Genomic DNA, 21400 nt, shown 5'->3' on the forward strand with positions numbered 1-21400 from the left:
AACCATGAACTTAATAGCTTAAAACAACATAAATTTGTTAATAATCTTACAGTTCTGGAGGTCAGAAGTCCAAAACGGGTCTAACGGGGCTAAAATAATATATTGATGTTGAGGGAAATTGGCAGACTCCAGTACCAGTAGCAGCTGTTATGTCCACAAGGCTTTTAGGTAGCTAGCAATATAAGTCCCCTCCAAAGACTACAGCAGGGTCTTTACTTCTTTCTACCCCTACAATAAGGACTCTATTTCCAGAATCACATCTTCTGTTTGCATGCTCTGCTATCCTAAGATGTCAGTCATCTATTTGTTCAGTGTAGAAGTTAGGGGTACCATAGTTATGGTTTTGTAGCTCCTACCCATAGGTTTAGTCTCTTTTATCCAATGGCTTTTCTCTGCTTCAAGCCAACAATGGCAGACTGTCTTTCTACTGCTCTATCTCTTCATGCTCTCAATCGTCTCTCTCCCTCTTCCAAGTTAAGGACCCTTATGATAACACTGGACCCACCTGAATAATGCAGGATACACTCTCTCTACTTGAAAGTAAGTTGATTAGCAACCTTAATTCCACCTGCAAACTTAGCTCCCCTTTGCCATGTGACAGAACATCTCCCTAGGTTCCAGGGATTAGAATGTGGAAGAGGAGGAGAGGGGGCATTTTTCTGCCTACCACACGGGTCATAATCTATTTTTAAATCAGTAAGTATCAGACACATAATGTGCCGGATAATTCATAAAATCCTTGCCCTCGCTGCCAAGCCCTCCGAAGCTTGGTTTGGGAATGCGGCAGGGCTGGGGGCAGAGGCAGTGAAAGGAGGACCTCTTTCCTTTCGGGGCAAAGCAGTGGCATGCTGATAAGCTTACCAACCAGCTCTAGCAGGGAGGAGGAGGGGAGGTTGATTTGCAGCATTTACCGATTTCTGTGGTGAAAATACTCCTCATGCTCAGTTTCAGTCTACCAACATGAAGTCGGCTAGCCCACAAAACAGAACAAGCCACTCTCATGAGCCAGGACAAGGAGGCCCCAGTACACCACTGGAAGAATACGTAACATCAACATACTCTAATATAGGGAATACAAGTTTAACTGAAGCATCCCGGTGCCCTCTCCAAAGTTCCCCTTAACCCACAGGGTTAACTCTTCCTGGATCCCACTGACACAGTCAGAGGCTAAAGAGCTGCCTGCCTTTCATACCTCTGTGCGTATTAAGGACCCATATGTGCTGGCAGGGAGTACAGTTTACACTCCCCTCACCCACACACAGGTGGTGACCAATCAGAAAGAGACCCAGTGTTCCCTGGTGACCCCTCCTGGGAGAGGACAAACTGAAGGTCAAGGGGGATTACGATCAAGAGGCCAAGTTAGAGGTTCTCGGGTGGCAACAGGCCCTTGGATTCGACTTGGCTCATAGTTCCTGGACAGCAGCCATTTGCCTGAGGGGGACAGTGGTGTTTTGTAAGCTGGTGTCCACGTGTGTGTTTGCTGTGCATTTTAAGGAATAAATGCTCCATAAACACAGCCATTATCGCTTCCCTTGGCCATTTTCACACTGGCAATGTGAAGTATGCTATTTCTAGGTGGCGAATGTCCATTTTTCTTTTATCTGACACAAGCTATTAAATGGGCTTACATCTAGTATGAAAGGCAACAGATTTATATACAACAGGGAGAGCTAGGTCAGGGTGGCAGTCCAGGCCAATTAGCCAGAGAAATCAAGCTGTGGAAGGACCAGAGTGGGCTGCTGCTTCTCTTGTAAGGCAATTTAGATTAATGCTCCTCAAACCGGTATGCATACAAGAATCACCTGGGGAGCTTGTTAAAATGCAGGTTCTGTTTCAGAAGGTCTGGGGTGGGATTTGAGATTCTATATGTCTAATAAGTGATATCAAGGCTGCTGGTTCAAGGACCACATTTTGAATGGGATGGATCTATACGTAGCAACTCCCTCTCCCTACCTCTCACTTCTGGACAAATTTATACCAATAATCATTACACTTGTCAGGTTAGAAAAGCCAACCCAGTTAAGATTTCTGTAGTTAATGACTGCTGTACATCTGGTGTTATAGTATAACTTGGAAAGGGAGGGAATAGTGCTTTTACTCAATGTTAAAGAAAACTGTTTCAGCCACTAACATTTCCGAATAGTATACATAATTTGACCAAAGAAAAAATGAGCTATAAATGACCCACAAGCCAGCTAATTATGGGTATTAAATGACAACTGATAAATCACTTTTAGGATAAGAGTCTACAACACAATTCTTTAGGATCTGCAAGCCCCTTAATTAAATTTGATGACTTTCTTAGTTGCACCTGAAATACAGAATGATTATGCTATATAAAGAGAATACCTTCTCTACAATCACAAGACTGAAGTGTGAACCTTCCTTTGCAGGAAAAAATGGGGCAGGGGTGGGGTTGAATGGAAAAGAGTGAGGAATAGAGAGGTAGAAAGAGAGAGAAAGACAGGCTTTGAAAAGTTATTATGAGAATTTTTTCAATGAAGGTATAATAGCTGATGACTTGGAAGGTATAATAGCTGATGACTTGGAAGGTATAATAGCTGATGATTTGGAAGGTATAATAGCTGATGACTTCATTTTTTCAATGAAGGTATAATAGCTGATGACTTGATGATTTGCTGCGTCAAATTTAGTAAACAAAGTGCCTATACTCTTTTTTTTTAATACCTCCAGCATTTCAGTTCCTCACGTATAAGTCCAGTCTTATCTCTACCCCAGAGCCTACATCTTTACAGATATAGCATCTCTACAGATGTAGCATCTCTACATCTACACATGTACCCAGCCTGAGAGACAAGGAGGTGGGGCTTACAGACTCATTTATCAGGAATAGTTCAGAGAGGGGTAGGGGCCTGTCCAAGGTCACACAGCCCAACAGGACACCTTGCAAGAAAGACTTAGTTTGCTCCCCAGCCAGGTAGAGAGCTCCTCGGGGAAAGAAAAGACTAACACTCTTGCACATTCCACAAGCCATCAGCTTTGGGCTTCATTAACTCTAGTAAAAAATATCTATTGCTTGGTAACCAGGTTTAAATTTTGACCAACACTCAATCTTTAAGAGGAAAAAAAGAAAGAGAAGGATGAAGAGAGATACAGACAGCAAGAAAAAGAATTGTGTTTTCATGACTTAAACCTGCAGCAGATGTCATACTTGGTCAAAGGTATCATGAGTCAACCTCTTGCCCCCAGACCTCCAACACTTAAAACCTACTACAGCTTAGGACTTTGTGGGGGATGGCAGCAGGAGGGGGGGTAATGGGGATAGAAGAACAGTACATTCTTCCTTCTCTAGCAGATGAGCATTTTTAAGAGATTTTTCCCCCCAAGCCCCAGAAAGAGTATCAAAACTAAAAACATTAGTTTGAGGTTTGAAATAGATATCACTAATGCTGAAATGTAAATGCATGCTTTTTCTTTATCAGTGAGAGAGCTATGTTCACCTATTTAACACTCACCCTGGAAAATTCAATATTTGGATATAAATATGATGGTGTACCACTGGTGGCCATTGCTACTAACTGCTATGACTTCCGGCCAAATACACAGCTACTCCTTTGATCACTTACCTGGGAGGCGAGAGAGTGTGATGACAAAGAACTCTAGCTCTGAGATCAGTCAGACTGGATTCAAACCCTACTTCTATTTACTGGCTACGAGTCCTTGGGCAAGTTATCTAAACCACTGTCAGTTTCATTTGCAAACTTGGGTAATAAGAATATTATACACTTCATAGGCTCTTGTGAGGATTAAACACTTCGTATATGAACAGTGTCTAGGAGACAACCTGGCACATCAGAAGCCCTCAGTAAATGCTGACTCACCATTCTCTCCAATGTCTTACCTTTTGTCTCTGAACTGCCTTCATTTTTTGGATTTCGGCTTCTTCAGCTTCCCTCTTGATTCTTATATATTCTTCTCTTTTAAGCTAAATTGTATTGAGATTACAGAAGACAAAAAGCAGTTACTATTTTTCAGTCTGAACCAATGGAACACAAAATTATGATGAAGGGAAGAGCTTCAAGATGGCAGAAGAGTAAGACGTGGAGATCACCTTCCTCCCCACAAATACAACAGAAATATATCTACATGTGGAACAACTCCTACAGAACACCTACTGAATGCTGGCAGAAGACCTCAGACCTCCCAAAAGGCAAGAAACTCCCCACGTACCTGGGTAGGGCAAAAGAAAAAAGAGAGACATGAATAGGAATGGGACCTGCACCAGCGGGAGGGAGCTGTGAAGGAGGAAAGGTTTCTACACACTAGAAGCCCCTTCGCGGGTGGAAACTGCGGGTGGCGGAGGGGGGAAGCTTCGGAGCCACGGAGGAGAGCGCAGCAACAGGGGTGCAGAGGGCAAAGCGGAGAGATTCCCACACAGAGGATAGGTGCCGACTGGCACTCACCAGCCCGAGAGGCTTGTCTGCTCACCCGCCAGGGCGGGCGGGGCTGGGAGCTGAGGCTCGGGCTTCGGTCAGATTGCAGGGAGGGACTGGGGTTGGCTGCTTGAACACAGCCTGAAGGGGCTAGTGCTCCACGGCTAGCCGGGAGGGAGTCCGGGAAGATGTCTGGAGCTGCCGAAGAGGCAAGAGACTTTTTCTTCCCTCTTTGTTTCCTGGTGCGTGAGGAGAGGGGATTAAGAGCGCTGCTTAAAGGAGCTCCAGAGATGGGCGCGAGCCGCGGCTAAAAGCGTGGACCCCAGAGACAGACATGAGACGCTAAGGCCGCTGCTGCCGCCACCAAGAAGCCTGTGTGCGAGCAGAGGTCACTATCCACAACCCCCTTCCGGGGAGCCTGTGCAGCTCGCCACTGCCAGGGTCCCAGGATTCAGGGACAACTTCCCCTGGAGAAGGCGGGCCTCTGCCGCCGCAGGCTCGCCCCGTACTCCATGCCCCTCCCTCCCCTGCGGCCTGAGTGAGCCAGAGCCCCCGAATCAGCTGCTCCTTTAACCCCGTCCTATCTGAGCAAAGAACAGACGCCCTCAGGCGACCTACACACAGAGGCGGGGCCAAATCCAAAGCTGAGCCCCTGGGAGAACAAAGAAGAGAAAGGGAAATCTCTCCCAGAAGCCTCAGGAGCAGCGGATTAAAGCTCCACAATCAACTTGATGTACCCTGCATCTGTGGAATACATGAATAGACAACGAATCATCCCAAATTCAGGAGGTGGACTTTGGGAGCAACGATATATTTTTTTTTCCCCTTTTCCTCTTTTTGTGAGCATGTATGTGTATGCTTCTGTGTGTGATTTTGTCTGTACAGCTTTGCTTTTACCATTTGTCCTAGGGTTCGGTCTCTCCATCTTTTTTTTTTTAATATATATAGTATAGTTTTTAGCACTTCTTATTATTGGTGGATTTGGTTAGGTTGCTCTCTTCCTTCTTTCTTTTTATTACATTAAAAATATATTTTTAATTATTTTTTTATTTTAATAACTTTTTATTTTATTTTATCTTCTTCTTTCTTTCTATCTTTCTTTCTTTCTCTCTTTCTTTCTTTTTCTCCCTTTTATTCTGAGCCGTGTGGATGACAGGCTCTTGGTGCTCCAGCCAGGTGTCAGGGCTGTGCCTCTGAGGTGAGAGAGCCAACTTCAGGACATTGGTCCACAAGAGACCTCCCAGCTCCACATAATATCAAATGGTGAAAATCTCCCAGAGGTCTCCATCTCAACACCAAGACCCAGCTTCACTCAATGACCAGCAAGCTACAGTGCTGGACACCCTATGCCAAACAACTAGCAAGACAGGAACACAACCCCACCCATTAGCAGAGAGGCTGCCTAAAATCATAATGAGGTTACAGACACCCCAAAACACACCACCAGACGTGGTCCTGCCCACCAGAAAGACAAGATCCAGCCTCATACACCAGAACACAGGCACCAGTCCCCTCTACCAGGAAGCCGACACAACCCACTGAACCAACCGTAGCCACTGGGGACAGACACCAAAAACAACAGGAACTACGAACCTGCAGCCTACGAAAAGGAGACCCCAAACACAGTAAGTTAAGCAAAAGCAGAAGAAAGAGAAACACACAACAAACGAAGGAGCAAGGTAAAAACCCAGCAGACCTAACAAATGAAGAGGAAATAGGCAGTCTACCTGAAAAAGAATTCAGAATAATGATAGTAAAGATGATGCAAAATCTTGGAAATAGAACGGAGAAAATACAAGAAACGTTTAACAAGGACCTAGAAGAACTAAAGAGAAAACAAACAATGATGAACAACACAGTAAATGAAATTAAAATTCTCTAGAAGGGATCAATAGCAGAATAACTGAGGCAGAAAAACATGTAAGTGACCTGGAAGATAAAATAGTAGAAATAACTACTGCAGAGCAGAATAAAGAAAAAAAATGAAAACAATTGAGGACGGTCTCTGAGATGGTCTCTGAGACATTAAATGCACCAACATTCAAATTATAGGGGTCCCAGAAGAAGAAGACAAAAAGAAATAAGGGACTGAGAAAATATTTGAAGAGATTATAGTTGAAAACTTCCCTAATATGGGAAAGGAAATAGTTAATCAAGTCCAGGAAGCACAGAGAGTCCCACACAGGATAAATCCAAGGAGAAACACACCAAGACACATATTAATTAAACTATCAAAAATTAAATACAAAGAAAAAATATTAAAAGCAGCAAGGGAAAAATAACATACAAGGGAATCCCCATAAGGTTAACAGCTGATCTTTCAGCAGAAACTCTGCAAGCCAGAAGGGACTGGCAGGACATATTTAAAGTGATGAAGGGGAAAAACCTACAACCAGGATTACTATACGCAGCAAGAATCTCATTCAGATTTGACAGAGAAATTAAAACCTTTACAGACGAGCAAAAGCTAAGAGAATTTAGCACCACCAAACCAGGTTGACAACAAATGCTAAAGGAACTTCTCTAGGCAGGAAACACAAGAAAAGGAAAAGACCTACAATAACAAGCCCAAAACAATTAAGAAAATGGTAATAGGAACATACATATCGATAACGACCTTAAATGTAAATGGACTAAATGCTCCAACCAAAAGACACAGACTGGCTGAATGGATACAAAAACAAGACCCATATATATGCTGTCTACAAGAGACCCACTTCAGACCTAGGGACACATAAGACTGAAAGTGAGGAGATGGAAAAAGATATTCCATGCAAACGGAAATCAAAAGAAAGCTAGAGAAGCAATTCTCATATCAGACAAAATAGACTTTAAAACAGTGACTATTACAAGAGACAAAGAAGGACACTACATGATGATGAAGGGATCAATCCAAGAAGAAGATATAACAATTGTAAGTATTTATGCACCCAACATAGGAGTACATACGGCAAATACTAACAGACATAAAAGGTGAAATCAACAGTAACACAATCATAGTAGGGGACTTTAACACCCCACTTTCACCAATGGACAGATCATCCAAAATGAAAATAAATAAGGAAACACAAGCTTTAAATGATACATTAAACAAGATGTACTAAATTGATATTTATAGGATATTCCATCCAAAAACAACAGAATACACTTTCTTCTCAAGTGCTCATGGAACATTCTCCAGGATAGATCATATCTTGGGTCACAAATCAAGCCTTGGTAAATTTATGAAAATTGAAATCGTATCAAGTATCTTTTCCAACCACAACGCTACGTGACTAGATGTCAATTACAGAAAAAACTCTGTAAAAAATACAAACACATGGAGGCTAAACAATACACTATATAATAACCAAGTGATCACTGAAGAAATCAAAGAGTAAATCAAAAAATACCTAGAAACAAATGACAATGAAGACCCAAAACCTATGGGATGCAGCAAAAGCAGTTCTAAGAGGGAAGTTTATAGCAATACAAGCCTAGCTTAAGAAAGAAGAAACATCTCAAATAAACAACCTAACCGTACACCTAAAGCAATTAGAGAAAGAAAAACAAAAACACCCCAAAGTTACCAGAAGGAAAGAAATCATAAAGATCCAATCAGAAATAAATGAAAAAGAAATGAAGGAAACGATAGCAAAGATCAATAAAACTAAAAGCTGGTTCTTTGAGAAGATAAAATTGATAAACCATTAGCCAGACTCATCAAGAAAAAAAGGAAGAAGAGTCAAATCAATAGAATTAGAAATGAAAAAGGAGAAGTAACAACTGACACTGAAGAAATAAAAAGGATTATGAGAGATTACTACAAGCAACCCTATGCCAATAAAATGGACAACCTGGAAGAAATGGACAAATTCTTAGAAAAGCAAAACCTTCTGAGACTGAACCAGGAAGAAATAGAAAATATGAACAGACCAATCACAAACACTGAAATTAAAACTGTGATCAAAAATCTTCCAAGAAACAAAAGCCCAGGACCAGACAGCTTCACAGGCGAATTCTATCAAACATTTACAGAAGAGCTAACACCTATCCTTCCCAAACTCTTCCAAAATATACCAGAGGTACGAACACTCCCAAACTCATTCTACGAGGCCACCATCACCCTGATACCAAAGCCAGACAAAGATGTCACAAAGAAAGAAAACTACAGGCCAATATCACTGATGAACATACATGCAAAAGTCCTCAACAAAATACTTGCAAACAGACTCCAACAGCACATTAAAAGGATCACACACCATGATCAACTGGGGTTTATCCCAGGAATGCAAGGATTCTTCAGTATACATCAAGTCAATCAATGTGATACACCATATTAACAAACTGAGGAGAAAAACCATATGATCATCTCAATATATGCAGAGAAAGCTTTCAACAAAATTCAACACCCATTTATGAAAAAAACCTCCAGAAAGCAGTCATAGAGGGAACTTACCTCAACATAATAAAGGCCATATATGACAAACCCACATGCCACGGATCGTTCTCGATCGTGAAGAACTGAAACCATTTCCTCTAAAATCAGGAACAAGACAAGGTTGCCCACTCTCACCACTATTATTCAACACAGTTTTGGAAGTTTTAGCCACAGCAATCAGAGAAGAAAAAGAAATAAAAGGAATCCAAATTGGAAAAGAAGAAGTAAGCTGTCACTGTTTGCAGATGACATGATACTACACATAGAGAATCCTAAAGATGCTACCAGAAAACTACTACAGCTAATCAATGAATTTGGTTAAGTAGCAGGATACAAAATTAATGCACAGAAATCTCTTGCACTCCTATACACTAATGATGAAAAATCTGAAACAGACATTAAGGGAACACTCCCATTTACCATTACAACAAAAAGAATAAAATACCTAGGAATAAACCTACCTAAGGAGACAAAAGACCTGTATGCAGAAAATTATAAGACACTGATGAAAGAAATTAAAGATGATACAAATAGATGGAGAGACATATCATGTTCTTAGATTGGAAGAATCAACATTGTGAAAATGACTATACTACCCAAAGCAATCTACAGATTCAATGCAATTCCTATCAAACTACCACTGGCATTTTTCACAGAACTAGAACAAAAAGTTTCACAATTTATATAGAAACACAAAAGACCCCGAATAGCCAAAGCAATCTTGAGAAAGAAAAATGGAACTGGAGGAATCAGGCTCCCGGACTTCAGACTATACTACAAAGCTACAGTAATCCAGACAGTATGGTACTGGCACAAAAACAGAAATATAGATCAATGGAACAGGATAGAAAGCCCAGAGATAAACCCACGCACATATGGTCACCTTATCCTTGATAAAGGAGGCAAGAACATACAATGGAGAAAAGACAGCCTCTTCAGTAAGTGGTGCTGGGAAAACTGGACAGCTACAAGTAAAAGAATGAAATTAGAACACTCCCTAACACCATACACAAAAATAAACTCAAAATGGATTAAAGACCTAAATGTAAGGCCAGACACTATCAAACTCTTACAGGAAAACATAGGCAGAACACTCTATGACATAAATCACAGCAAGATCCTTTTTGACCCACCTCCTAGAGAAATGGAAATAAAAATAAACAAATGGAACCTAATGAAACTGAAAAGCTTTTGCACAGCAAAGGAAATCATAAACAAGATGAAAAGACAACCCTCAGAATGGGAGAAAATATTTGCAAATGAAGCAACTGACAAAGGATTAATCTCCAAAATTTACAAGCAGCTCATGCAGCTCAATATCAAAAAAACAAACAACTCAATCCAAAAATGGGCAGAAGACCTCAATAGACATTTCTCCAAAGAAGATATACAGATTGCCAACAGACACATGAAAGAATGCTCAACATCATTAATCATTAGAGAAATGCAAATCAAAACTACAATGAGATATCACCTCACACCAGTCAGAATGGCCATCATCAAAAAATCTACAAACAATAAATGCTGGAGAGGGTGTGGAGAAAAGGGTACCCTGTTGCACTGTTGGTGGGAATGTAAATTGATACAGCCACGGTGGAGAACAGTATGGAGGTTCCTTAAAAAACTAAAAATAGGGCTTCCCTGGTGGCGCAGTGGTTAAGAGTCTGCCTGCAGATACAGGGGACACTGGTTCGTGCCCCGGTCCGGGAAGGTCCCACATGCCACAGAGCGGCTAGGCCCGTGAGCCATGGCCGCTGAGCCTGCGCGTCCAGAGCCTGTGCTCCGCAACGGGAGAGGCCACAATGGTGAGAAGCCCGCTTACCGCAAAAAAACAAAACAAACAAACAAAAAAACTAAAAATAGAACTACCATACGACCCAGCAATCCCACTACTGGGCATATACCCTGAGAAAACCATAATTCAAAAAGAGTCATGTACCACAATATTCATTGCAGCTCTATTTACAAAAGCCAGGACATGGAAGCAACCTAAGTGTCCATCAGCAGATGAATGGATAAAGAAGATGTGGCACATATATACAATGGAATATTACTCAGCCATAAAAAGAAATGAAACTGAGTTATTTGTAGTGAGGTGGATGGACCTAGAGTCTGTCATACAGAGTGAAGCAAGTCAGAAAGAGAAAAAAAAATACCGTAAGCTAACACATATATACAATGGAATATTACTCAGCCATAAAAAGAAATGAAACTGAGTTATTTGTAGTGAGGTGGATGGACCTAGAGTCTGTCATACAGAGTGAAGCAAGTCAGAAAGAGAAAAAAAAATACCGTATGCTAACACATATATATGGAATCTAAAAAAAAAAAAATGGCCATGAAGAACCTAGGTGTAACATGGGAATAAAGACGCAGACCTACTGGAGAATGGACTTGAGGATACGGGGAGGGGGAAGGGTAAGATGGGACAAAGTGAGAGAGTGGCATGAACATATATACACTACCAAACGTATAATAGATAGCTAGTGGGAAGCAGCCTCATAGCACAGGGAGATCAGCTTGGTGCTTTGTGACCACCTAGAGGTTGGGATAGGGAGAGTGCGAGGGAGGAAGTGGCAAGAGGGAAGAGATATGGGGATATATGTATATGTATAGCTGATTCACTTTGTTATAAAGCAGAAACTAACACACCATTGTAAAGCAGTTATACTCCAATAAAGATGTTAAAAAAATTATGATGAAAGGCAAATTATAGTATTTTTTGTGCTATAGCGCACCATGATTATAGGTTGGTTCTTCAAGCTACTTAGATCACAGAGGATGGTCAGGACACATCTGCTGCCCATGAAATTTTTTGTGTTTCTTCCTTGGTCTCTGTCTTTCTGTCTCCTCTGTCCCCAACCCACCTCTACCAGGTTGGAGAGAAGAAAGGGCAGATAATTTTTACTAATTATAAAACTCAAGAGTTCACTGTTAAAAAAAAAAATTGCTGGAATATTAAAAATTTTTGTAGTACTTTCAGGACTGGAATGGAGTAAACAAATCCATGTTCTTGGAACCTGACTATTCTAAACATAGTAGAGACTTAAACTAGGGGGGGAAAACCCCTTTACCAAAGGTCTCACTGACTGATAGACAGCTTGGGTGAGAATTTGCAGTATTTATCCCTTCACTTCTCACATCCTGACTTCTTTGATTTCTGAGACTTTCTTTTGCAGTTTGTTTGAAAGTTTTATGCTTTTGGTAAAGTTACTGTGTTATTTCATGGTTACTTTCAAAGTGCTGGTACTCTAATTTCTTGCCAAATTTAAGCTAAAAGAGATGGATTCTGACCTTTTTCTGGTATTTAGATTGTATCAGTTGAAGTTGTTGTCTCTGCCTGACTTCAACCTCTGACTGGTTTCCACCTAAGGGAAAAAGAAGTCATGAAGGTGAAACATGAATGTTAAGCTGAATTGTCAGCCATCAAAGACTAATTAAATATATGATAAGTCTACACCATGAGTTTCTTTAACATTTTCATACCCCTGGAAATAAGGACATAACTGAAACCGAGTTCCTCTGCCGAGTTTATATTAACCTCTCCACCCAAAACGTGACTCCCTTTCTTGTCCAACACCTGTTCTCCTCAAGGTTAAGGAGTACCAAAGAAAAGGGGGAACTGTAACTGAGCAAGACCCTATGGGTTCTTCCCGGGACAGACCCCTCTCCTGTATCCTCTGCTTTAGCTCCTCCCTGAAGTACCTAGAGAATAGTACCTGATGCACATTTCCTGAGTTGTTTTACAGATGCTAAAACCAACATCAAATGGAAGATGTAACCACGTGATGGCCATGAGCACACAGCCCCCAAGCCTTCTGGAGCCTAAGGATTGATAATGTTAACCCCTGTGACACAGCCAGCCCTGTTACCTCACCGTCAACCAATCAGAATTGTGCACAAGCTGATCACTCCCCTCCCTCACCTGGCCTTTAAAAATGCTCTCCTGAGACCCATCGGGGAGTTCAGGTTTTTTGAGCCCTAGCTGTCCCCAACTCCTGGCTGATGATGCCTTACTGCACTGCACTTCCCTTCACCACAGCCCAGTGTCAGTAGCTTGGCTTTACTGCGCATGGGTGAGCAGGCCCAAATTTGGTTCGGTAACATAATCAGTTTTTTAAATAAGACATTAAACAATAGTAATTGCATAAAAGAGAGAGAGCTGGGCAGAAAGATAAGGCCATATTCCCCCAAGAAGAGGACAGTGCTACTAAGGTTTTTCAATCACGTAGGTATTCAAGTTTTTCTTTAGACTGAAATCACACCTGAAGGTCCATGCTAAATAATAAGAAATAGTGCTCTGGAAATTCCAGAACATTCTTTCTGCTAGAGTATGACCATTCCTTAACCTAATAAACATGATGATCACTGATGCTTCCAATGTTTTTCTTCTTCTGACTCTATTGCCCTGTATTCAAGTGGCGAAAGCTCAGGAAAGCCTCAGAGGTCTTGCCATGAGACGAGTATACAGTCTTTATAACGCAGTTTTTAAAAGTACAATGGGAATATTCTAATTAAAATTGATTGTCAATCCATACTATTTATCGTTCTTTTCTTTAGGTGTTCAAGAGAAAAATATGGATGTTAGGTCATTCGTCTGCTCTCTCTTAAACCTATAATAACTGGGGGCCAGAAATCCTTGCAATTTGACAATCATCTAAGAATTACTGTTTAGGGATTTCTCAGTGTTTATGTAAGCTTGGCGTGCATATTAAAGATTCCTTTGAAATAATTCTCCGGTGAATTGGTCACTAAAATTGTCAGTTCTCTGAAAGATTCACTTGCACAGAAGATGCAGTAAAACAATTTGCATTCATCATAGTTGTTATAATTGAACAGATAAAGACACCACAGAGACTTCTGAGTCCCAAAAGCTCTATAATACCTGTTTGGTCTTGGCCCTAAGGAAAGAAACAGTGAGGGCTATTAAGGCTTTTATCTAATGTTACAGGCACTTTCAGTATCTCCTAGAACCATTCCAATATTTTACGGGGTAGAGGAATAGAGGAGGAGTTGAGAATTTAAAAATGGAGAAAGTTGGACGTTCCTGGCAGTCCAGTGGTTAAGACTCCATGCTTCCACTGCAGGGGGCACGGGTTCAATCCCTCGTCAGGGAACTAAGATCCCACATGCCACGTGGCGTGGCCAAAAAATTAAAAAATTAAATTAAAAAATAAAAATGGAGAAAGATGTATAAGCATTTGCAGGTTTTCTTTAAAACTCATCTCAAACTTTAAAACGTTCTAGAATTCTTTTCTACTCACTACCCTCTTCCCCCTTGACCATTCCTAGGTACACCATATAGCAGAACTCCTGCTCTTTTTTGGTTAAGGCCCCAAGACAGTAGGCACCAACAACTCCAAACCCCCAAGGCAAGTGCTTGGCTCCCTAGGCAGGATCTGCAAGGGTGTAACTGAAAACCAGTTTGGAGAACCTTAATTGGCAACTACCTGCAGTCTATAAAAGAGGTTAGCTAGGTCAAAGGAAGGTAGAAATCAGAGAAAAGATGTCTTTGTGAATTTCATCTTCTCTGTGTATGTGTTTGGGGAAGGAGGAATCTTCACATCAATGTAAGAGAGGTTTAATGAAAATCACTTGAAGGGCTCAATCTGTGTCCCCAAGAGACTGAGGGACCTCGTGGACCCATGCTTAGGAAGGTCAGAACCAAAAGGTACATGGCTGTTCTCATGTGACTACTCAGACTGGTCATAAAGAAAAGATGGCTGCAGGGCAAGTGGCCTGTATTCCCAGAATTTGTGGGAAGAATGCACAAGTGTTTCCTGCACTCCCAATCTGGCTGTCATGAAAGAGAATGCCAATCTAACGTCATCTTAAAGGGACTTGCCCTGGATTTCCCTGGCAGTCCAGTGGTTAAGACTCTGCACTTCCACTGCAGGGGGCGCGGGTTCGATCCCTGGTTGGGGGACTAAGATCCTGCATGCCGCACGGCATGGCCAAAAAAATTAAAAAGGGCCTTGCCCATGTGGGCCACCCAGAGGTACAATGGAGCTCTACAAAGATAGTCCAGCTACCAAGAGGCAGCGGTGAAGCCAAGCACTGCCAGCGGGAAAAAGTATCATATCTATCAAGGAAGTCCAGGTGAGAGATGGCTGGCAGGCAAGGAGGGACTCTGAAGAACTCCAAGAACCCCAGGGGTGAGATGCACAGTAAACACACACCAAAACTTGAAGAAACTGGGATCGGTGCACTATGGACCCTAACCTCTCCTTCTCCCTTTGACCCATGAGGGGTCAGAATGTGGGAACAGTGGAGTCAATAGTGAAAAATTCAGCCACACCCCATTTTCTTTGCGCACTTTCAATCCAAAATAGACCTGGGCTGGAGCAAGGAAGAAGCTTTAATCTCTATCAGTAACAGAGTTTTGATCAGTATTTAGGACTAAACTTAATTACTGAAATGACACTGTTTTTATGCCTAGAATTAGCTGGACAACTTTACTATTTGAGAAATACCAAAAAAAATCTAATTTCATCCAAAGAACATAAGAAAAAGTAGACCCACATAGCTGGTGTGAGGGGGCCAGCTAGGAAGGACAAAGCTGTCTCCAGGATGCACCCCTCAAATGCAGCTTACTCAGCAAAAAGGTGACACGAGATTAACCCCTCTCATGAAATACAGTGGGATGATGATGATAATACTATTACTTGCACTCACTAAATGATTACCAAATTAGGTTATTTTTACCTACATCTTGGAAAAAATACTTCTTGACAACTACTATGAGGGACTTCCCTGGCAGTCCAGTGGTTAAGACTCTGCACTTCCACTGCACGGGGTGTGGGTTCAATTCCTGGTAGGGAAACTAAGACCCCGCATGCCACACAGTGCAGCCAAAAAATAAATAAATAGATAAAAAACACTGTGAGAGTAAGTGGCCTCTGACTCACAACACATTTGTGTGAACTAAATCTGTGGGAACCGTGTGTCTAGCCCTTTAAGCTCTCAGCTGCTTCTGGAAGAGAAAAGAGAAGATGTGAATGATTCCCATTAGAGGGCTTCCCTGTTGAATTATTCAAACACCAGGCAAAGGCAGCACAGACAATTCATCACACTGCCACGTGTTCCAGAGGCCCAAAAGTCTCTATTTACGAATTAAAACACAGGTGATGTTCTCTTTATACCCACCCTGTGTCCCCAGCCCACTCGCATCTTAGTGTTGGAATTGACCCTCCATTCATTCTTTTTCCCATAACCAGTTAACTGCCATGATTAATATGCTTGTGATAGCACGAATCAGGATGGGAACAAAAGCTACGACAGGGCATATGCAGCGCCCCAGGTAAGATTTCTTCAGAGCTGATCAACTAAGAGGCTCTAAATTATTTGGCAATTAAGCCATCCTTTTACTCCCACATAACTGTGGCATCATCCGTTTGCTACTTGCAGAAAATCAGAAACAACAGTATACCTGCATACTTTTGACTTTACGTGCATGTTTCGACATTAAACGCATTCCATTTCAAGCAGCACAATGGTCCAATGACCTATAACGTACATTGAAAGACAGATGTGGGCAAGGTGCTAACAGGATACTTGGGTGGCCCTGTCCTTCCGCATTCAAGCAACTGGCTTGCTGGCTTACCTAGCTGCATGGGTGCCAGGTTAATGGGCTTCGTCCTTTGTTGCTCCTTCCACCTCTTCAGGTCCTCCAGCTCTTTTGCAGCCACTAAGCCAGGTGAGAAATATCAACTCATCAATTATTAGAGCATGAAAAGGGAAATGCTCCCTTGAAAGCATAACAAACCACCATCAGATGGACAATTAACTACATGCAAGCATGAGTGGACGAGATATCCAGGAAAGGAAGATACCACCCACCCAGTCCTAACCCCTTGGAGTCACCCTAAGGCACTTTCTCTCCAAGAGTCTGCACAGAAGGTTCAAATTTGAAAACAGGGGCTTCCCTGGTGGCGCAGGGGTTAAGAATCCACCTGCCAATGCAGGGGACATGGGTTCAAGCCCTGGTCCGGGAAGATCCCACGTGCCACGGAGCAACTAAGCCCGTGCGCCACAACTACTGAAGCCCATGCACCTAGAGCCCTTGCGCCTAGAGCCCGTGCTCCGCAACAAGAGAAGCCACTGAAATGAGAAGCCCGCACACCACAACGAAGAGTAGCCCCCGTTCGTAGCCCCCGCTCACCGCAACTAAAGAATGTCCGCGCGTAGCAACAAAGACCCAACGTAGCCAAAAATAAATAAATTTTTTTAAAAAATTGAAAACAACCTGAACTCCTACTAAATAAAGAAGTTGTTTTTCCTCCCACTCTGGCATTTTTCAAACCCTATATCATTTAATGTTAAAAGTTTCCTACAGAGAATGTGTGCAAAACATTCATCTGTCAATAAGAACTTTTCACACACAGTAAACACAAATCCCCATAAAATTCTAATGCCCGTATTCACTTTATTTTAAATATTCCCCAAGCTTAATGTAACCATGAGGAACGAGGCCTCTCAGATTCCTGGCACTTGGAACCACTAGGCTGAGCCTACTCCATGTAGAGCAGTGCTCATTCCCCAAATATACGCTGACTGGCAGCAGGGGGCGCCAGAGATACTAGTTCTGTTCTTCCAATGTATGCCCGAATCTCATTAGAAGTGATTATTTCAAACGTCCATTTATAATATTTTTTAATTATTATAGGGAAAAAAACTTTCTGAAACATCTCAAAAATCCAGACTGCACTGAGGCTTAAATTCCTGTTAGCTATTTAAATCAAAAACTTGTAAAATGCCAGAATCTTTGGGATTCCGTTGGTCACCTGCAGGCAGTGCCCACAGTCACTGTGTTAGCATAGCTGTGATTGTCATACTCTGCACGGACTCCGATGGACCACCCAGGGGCCCACCTGTCCAGTGGAGACCTTTATAGAGCTGTTTTCCTGCTGTGCCCTTATGTCCATTGGTCATTACAAAATTAAATTTCCTATTAAGATCAAGATAGGAAAGCACAGAATCTCAGTGCTAGCCCTACAGTTGCCTTGAACAAGCCTCAGAACTTCTTTGTGAATTAAATGAACTTTAGTTCTCCTTCCAACTCTAAGGTATAATACTGTAACTTTAAAGGGCAGCATTTATTTTACTGTACAACTTCAGTTAAGCATGCTATATGCTTACTAGGTACAAGGAGCACAAAAACAAGTAAGATGTAGCCCCTGCCCTCAAAGAGCTTATAATCTAAAGAAGGAAAGTGAAGTCACGAATAAAAACAGCTGAGGGTAGACTCTGATCGTTACAAAATTATGGGAACACAGAGACTGAAAAAAAAATTCCATTAAGAAGGAATGGGACAGGGACTTCCCTGGTGGCGCAGTGGTTAAGAATCCGCCTGCCAATGCAAGGGACACGGGTTCGAGCCCTGGTCCAGGAAGATCCCATATGCTGTGGAGCAACTAAGCCCATGTGCCACAACTACTGAGCCTGAGCTCTAGAGACCGTGAGCCACAACTACTAAGCCCATGTGCCACAACAACTAAGCCCATGTGCCACAACAACTGAAGCCCACACCTAGAGCCCGTGCTCTGCAACAAGAGAAGCCACCCAATGAGAAGCCCAGGAACCGCAACAAAGAGTAGTCCCAGCTCACCGCAAGTAGAGAAAGCCCACGCACAGCAACAAAGACCCAACGCAGCCAAAAATAAAAATTTATAAAAAAGGAATGGGACAGTTCTAGAAAGAGACAGATTATTTTATAATCTATTTCATATATGACTTGTCTCTTTCAAAAGTGTTCCAAGTCCTGTAAGGACATCTGCAGTGAGCCGAATTTTACAGGAACTTGATAGGTATGAAACTGTTTAAGCCCAACAGAAACCTCAGATTTATAACCGTGCAATGAGCTCTGCTATTAACACAGAGAAACAAATTTAGAAGCACTAAAATAGAATAATTTTAAAAGATATAATTAAAACTGCCAAAGTTGGGCTTCCCTGGTGGCACAGTGCTTAAGAATCCACCTGCCAATGCAGAGGACATGGGTTCGAGCCCTGGTCTGGGAAGATCCCACATGCTGGGGAGCAACTAAGCCCGTGAGCCACAACTACTGAAGCCCGCGTGCCTAGAGCCCATGCTCCGTGACAAGAGAAGCCACCGTAGTGAGAAACCCGCACACCGCAACGAAGCGTAACCCCTGCTCGCTGCAACTAGAGAAAGCCCACGTGCAGCAATGAAGACCCAACACAGCCAAAAATAAATTTTTTTAAAAATTATGAATAAAGTAACAAAAACTGTAGTTTAAAAACAAAAAGAAAAATGAGAAGTATTTTGAATGGTAAATAATATACATACTCCGTTGCATTTCATTTCTTCGTTTTTCATTTGGTGCTATCAAGGTATATGCACCTGTGCTAGAATGAAGAGAAAAAAAATGGATTGTCACGAGAAATTATTAATGCATATAAAGCACCATACATTCTTGCTGATAATATACTGTATTTATGATCATCACCATCAAATAGGTACTAGGAAAGATAATATTCCTTTTAAGACCCAGGTGTGTTCTCCAGGAGCTTACAATCTATCTGGTAAACTAAAACAAGTGCACACGGCCACATATGGAAATATAAAGCAGTTGATGGAGAATGACAAGTGACTTCTTCAGGGTCAGCTCTTGGTAAACTGTCTTTGTAGGGATCCTCTGTGCCTCCAGGTGGCGCTCATGGGCACATCCCTTTGAGATGACTGGCATTCTCTTCCATGTCACCCACTACAGGAGTACAGGAAACACTCACACATTTTTGGCTACCACACACTGGGCGTAGGGGGCCATCTGCAATGCAGCCACCTCCTCCTGATGACCCATCTGAGTGGCCACATGGCCAAAGTCTTGTGTTTTGGGGCTTTGACTTCTAGGCAGGGGTCCGCTGGGCCCCTCATTCTCCTGGGGACACAGGTCGAGCATAATCAGGAGTTCAGAGAAGGAGTCACTTCAATTCTCTGGGGGGGGGGAGGAGTGGGGACCAGGGAAGACTTCACTGAAGCAAAAATATTCACCACTAAGGTGCAAGAAGTTGTTACAATATCGTGAGCTTTTGAGGGCAGAAACGGTGCTTGAGGGATCCATATAGGCCCAGCCCCTGGCACAAAGTAGCTGCTTGATGAATGTGGGCTGAATTGAAATGAAATGATGCCAGAGACCCAGTCCATGAGTCTGTGCTGGGGGGTGGCTCTTTGTGATGATACATGTAGTCGCACAGAGGTATGAATACTTCATAGAGCAGAAATATAAGCACAGCAAGACTGCAGCGTACATGTAGGTACAGTGTGAGGGGAAATGTTACGGATAAATACAATCAGCTTATAAGTGTAGGTCTTTTTTAAAAAAATCCCAGATACTCTTAGAAGACTTTGTCCAACACGGAACATACAGTTCCAAAGGACAAATTAGCAAAGATTGAACAGTAGAGGCCAAAAGCGCTGATTAACAGAAGCCATTTCTTCCTTATCTCATTTTCCTAGCAGTAAGCCTTCAGCCAGCTTCAAACTGGGCTTTAATTTTCACGTTGTACATGGGAGGTGTGCAACCACCTCTGCATGCAAACAGGGCTGCTGGATGCCCAATTACCTAACGTATATCAGCAGACGTTGCATGTGTAGCCTAGCATGCGTACAATGGGATGAATACAAAATTAGGAGGCTGCCGCTGGAAATTAATCCCCTGTCCATTGCATATTCTTTGTTCACCCTCAGAAAGATTTTTCACTCCTCAATTGTCCACACTTTATAGAAGCTTAGGAGCTGCAGTTCTGTGGGTAGTACCTGCAAACTTGAGTATGATGCAATAGTGAGCCATTCTTCAGAGCCTTAAAGATGAAACGAGACACTGGATTTAAATGCCAACCATGAAATGACTGCAGAATCATCAATGTCCATTAACATTGTGGTACGGAGCTTCTTACCGTACCAGGGATTTGACTACACTGCAAATCAGTAGTTCTTAAACTTTAGCATGCATCAGAATCACTTGGAGGGCTTGTAAAATGTTGAGTTTCTGATTCAGTAGGTATGGGACGGGGGGCGTCTATAACTTGCATTTTTAACAGTTCCCAGATGATGATGATACTCTTGATCTGGGGACCACACTTTGAGAACCAGTGCTGTAGATCAATCAAGCTGTCTTCAAACATTTGGACTAAAAGGGAATTGAGGGATTAATAAATCATTGATAAAGACACAGACGTTAAATCATATGCCAAAGATCATGAGGTTAATTAAGCAATAGTGCTGAGACTCAAACCAAGCACTTTTGACTTAGACCAGGTGGGTGTCTGGAGCTAAGTATTCAGCTCAATGTAGAAAACATAAAATATGACTGTCCTTAACTTCGGCCTCTTGATAGACTTCCAAACAAAGTAAATCTACTTAGCCAAGCACCCATTATGGACTTGTTATGTTAGGGGCTTATAAGGCATGAGGGGAGATACAAAAAAACAGACACCAACCCCTTTAACAGAGCTTACACTTTAATTAGGAACAATTCATAAAACCACCAGAGCAGACTACAAGGATATTCAAACAAGCCTCAAAGTGGGATGATGGAAGTAGTCAGAGATGCAAGGTGGAGGGG

At 42.1% G+C, this 21400-nt stretch overlaps 1 protein-coding gene across 3 annotated transcripts in view; it reads right to left on the reverse strand.

Annotated features, from left to right (window-relative positions):
* Window positions 1-21400, reverse strand: part of EPSTI1 (epithelial stromal interaction 1) — a 98459-nt gene that overhangs the window by 62511 nt on the left and 14548 nt on the right. For all 3 annotated transcript variants that reach the window (XM_004274562.4, XM_012534758.3, XM_033436735.2), the window contains exons 2-5: window positions 19123-19181; window positions 16418-16501; window positions 12109-12182; window positions 3863-3946 (exon numbers count right to left, since the gene is read on the reverse strand). In XM_004274562.4, the coding sequence (XP_004274610.2) occupies window positions 3863-3946; window positions 12109-12182; window positions 16418-16501; window positions 19123-19181 (301 nt within the window). The remainder of the gene's footprint in view (window positions 1-3862; window positions 3947-12108; window positions 12183-16417; window positions 16502-19122; window positions 19182-21400) is intronic.

This window comes from Orcinus orca, chromosome 18, assembly GCF_937001465.1.
Source record: "Orcinus orca chromosome 18, mOrcOrc1.1, whole genome shotgun sequence".
Classification (NCBI taxonomy): domain Eukaryota; kingdom Metazoa; phylum Chordata; class Mammalia; order Artiodactyla; family Delphinidae; genus Orcinus; species Orcinus orca.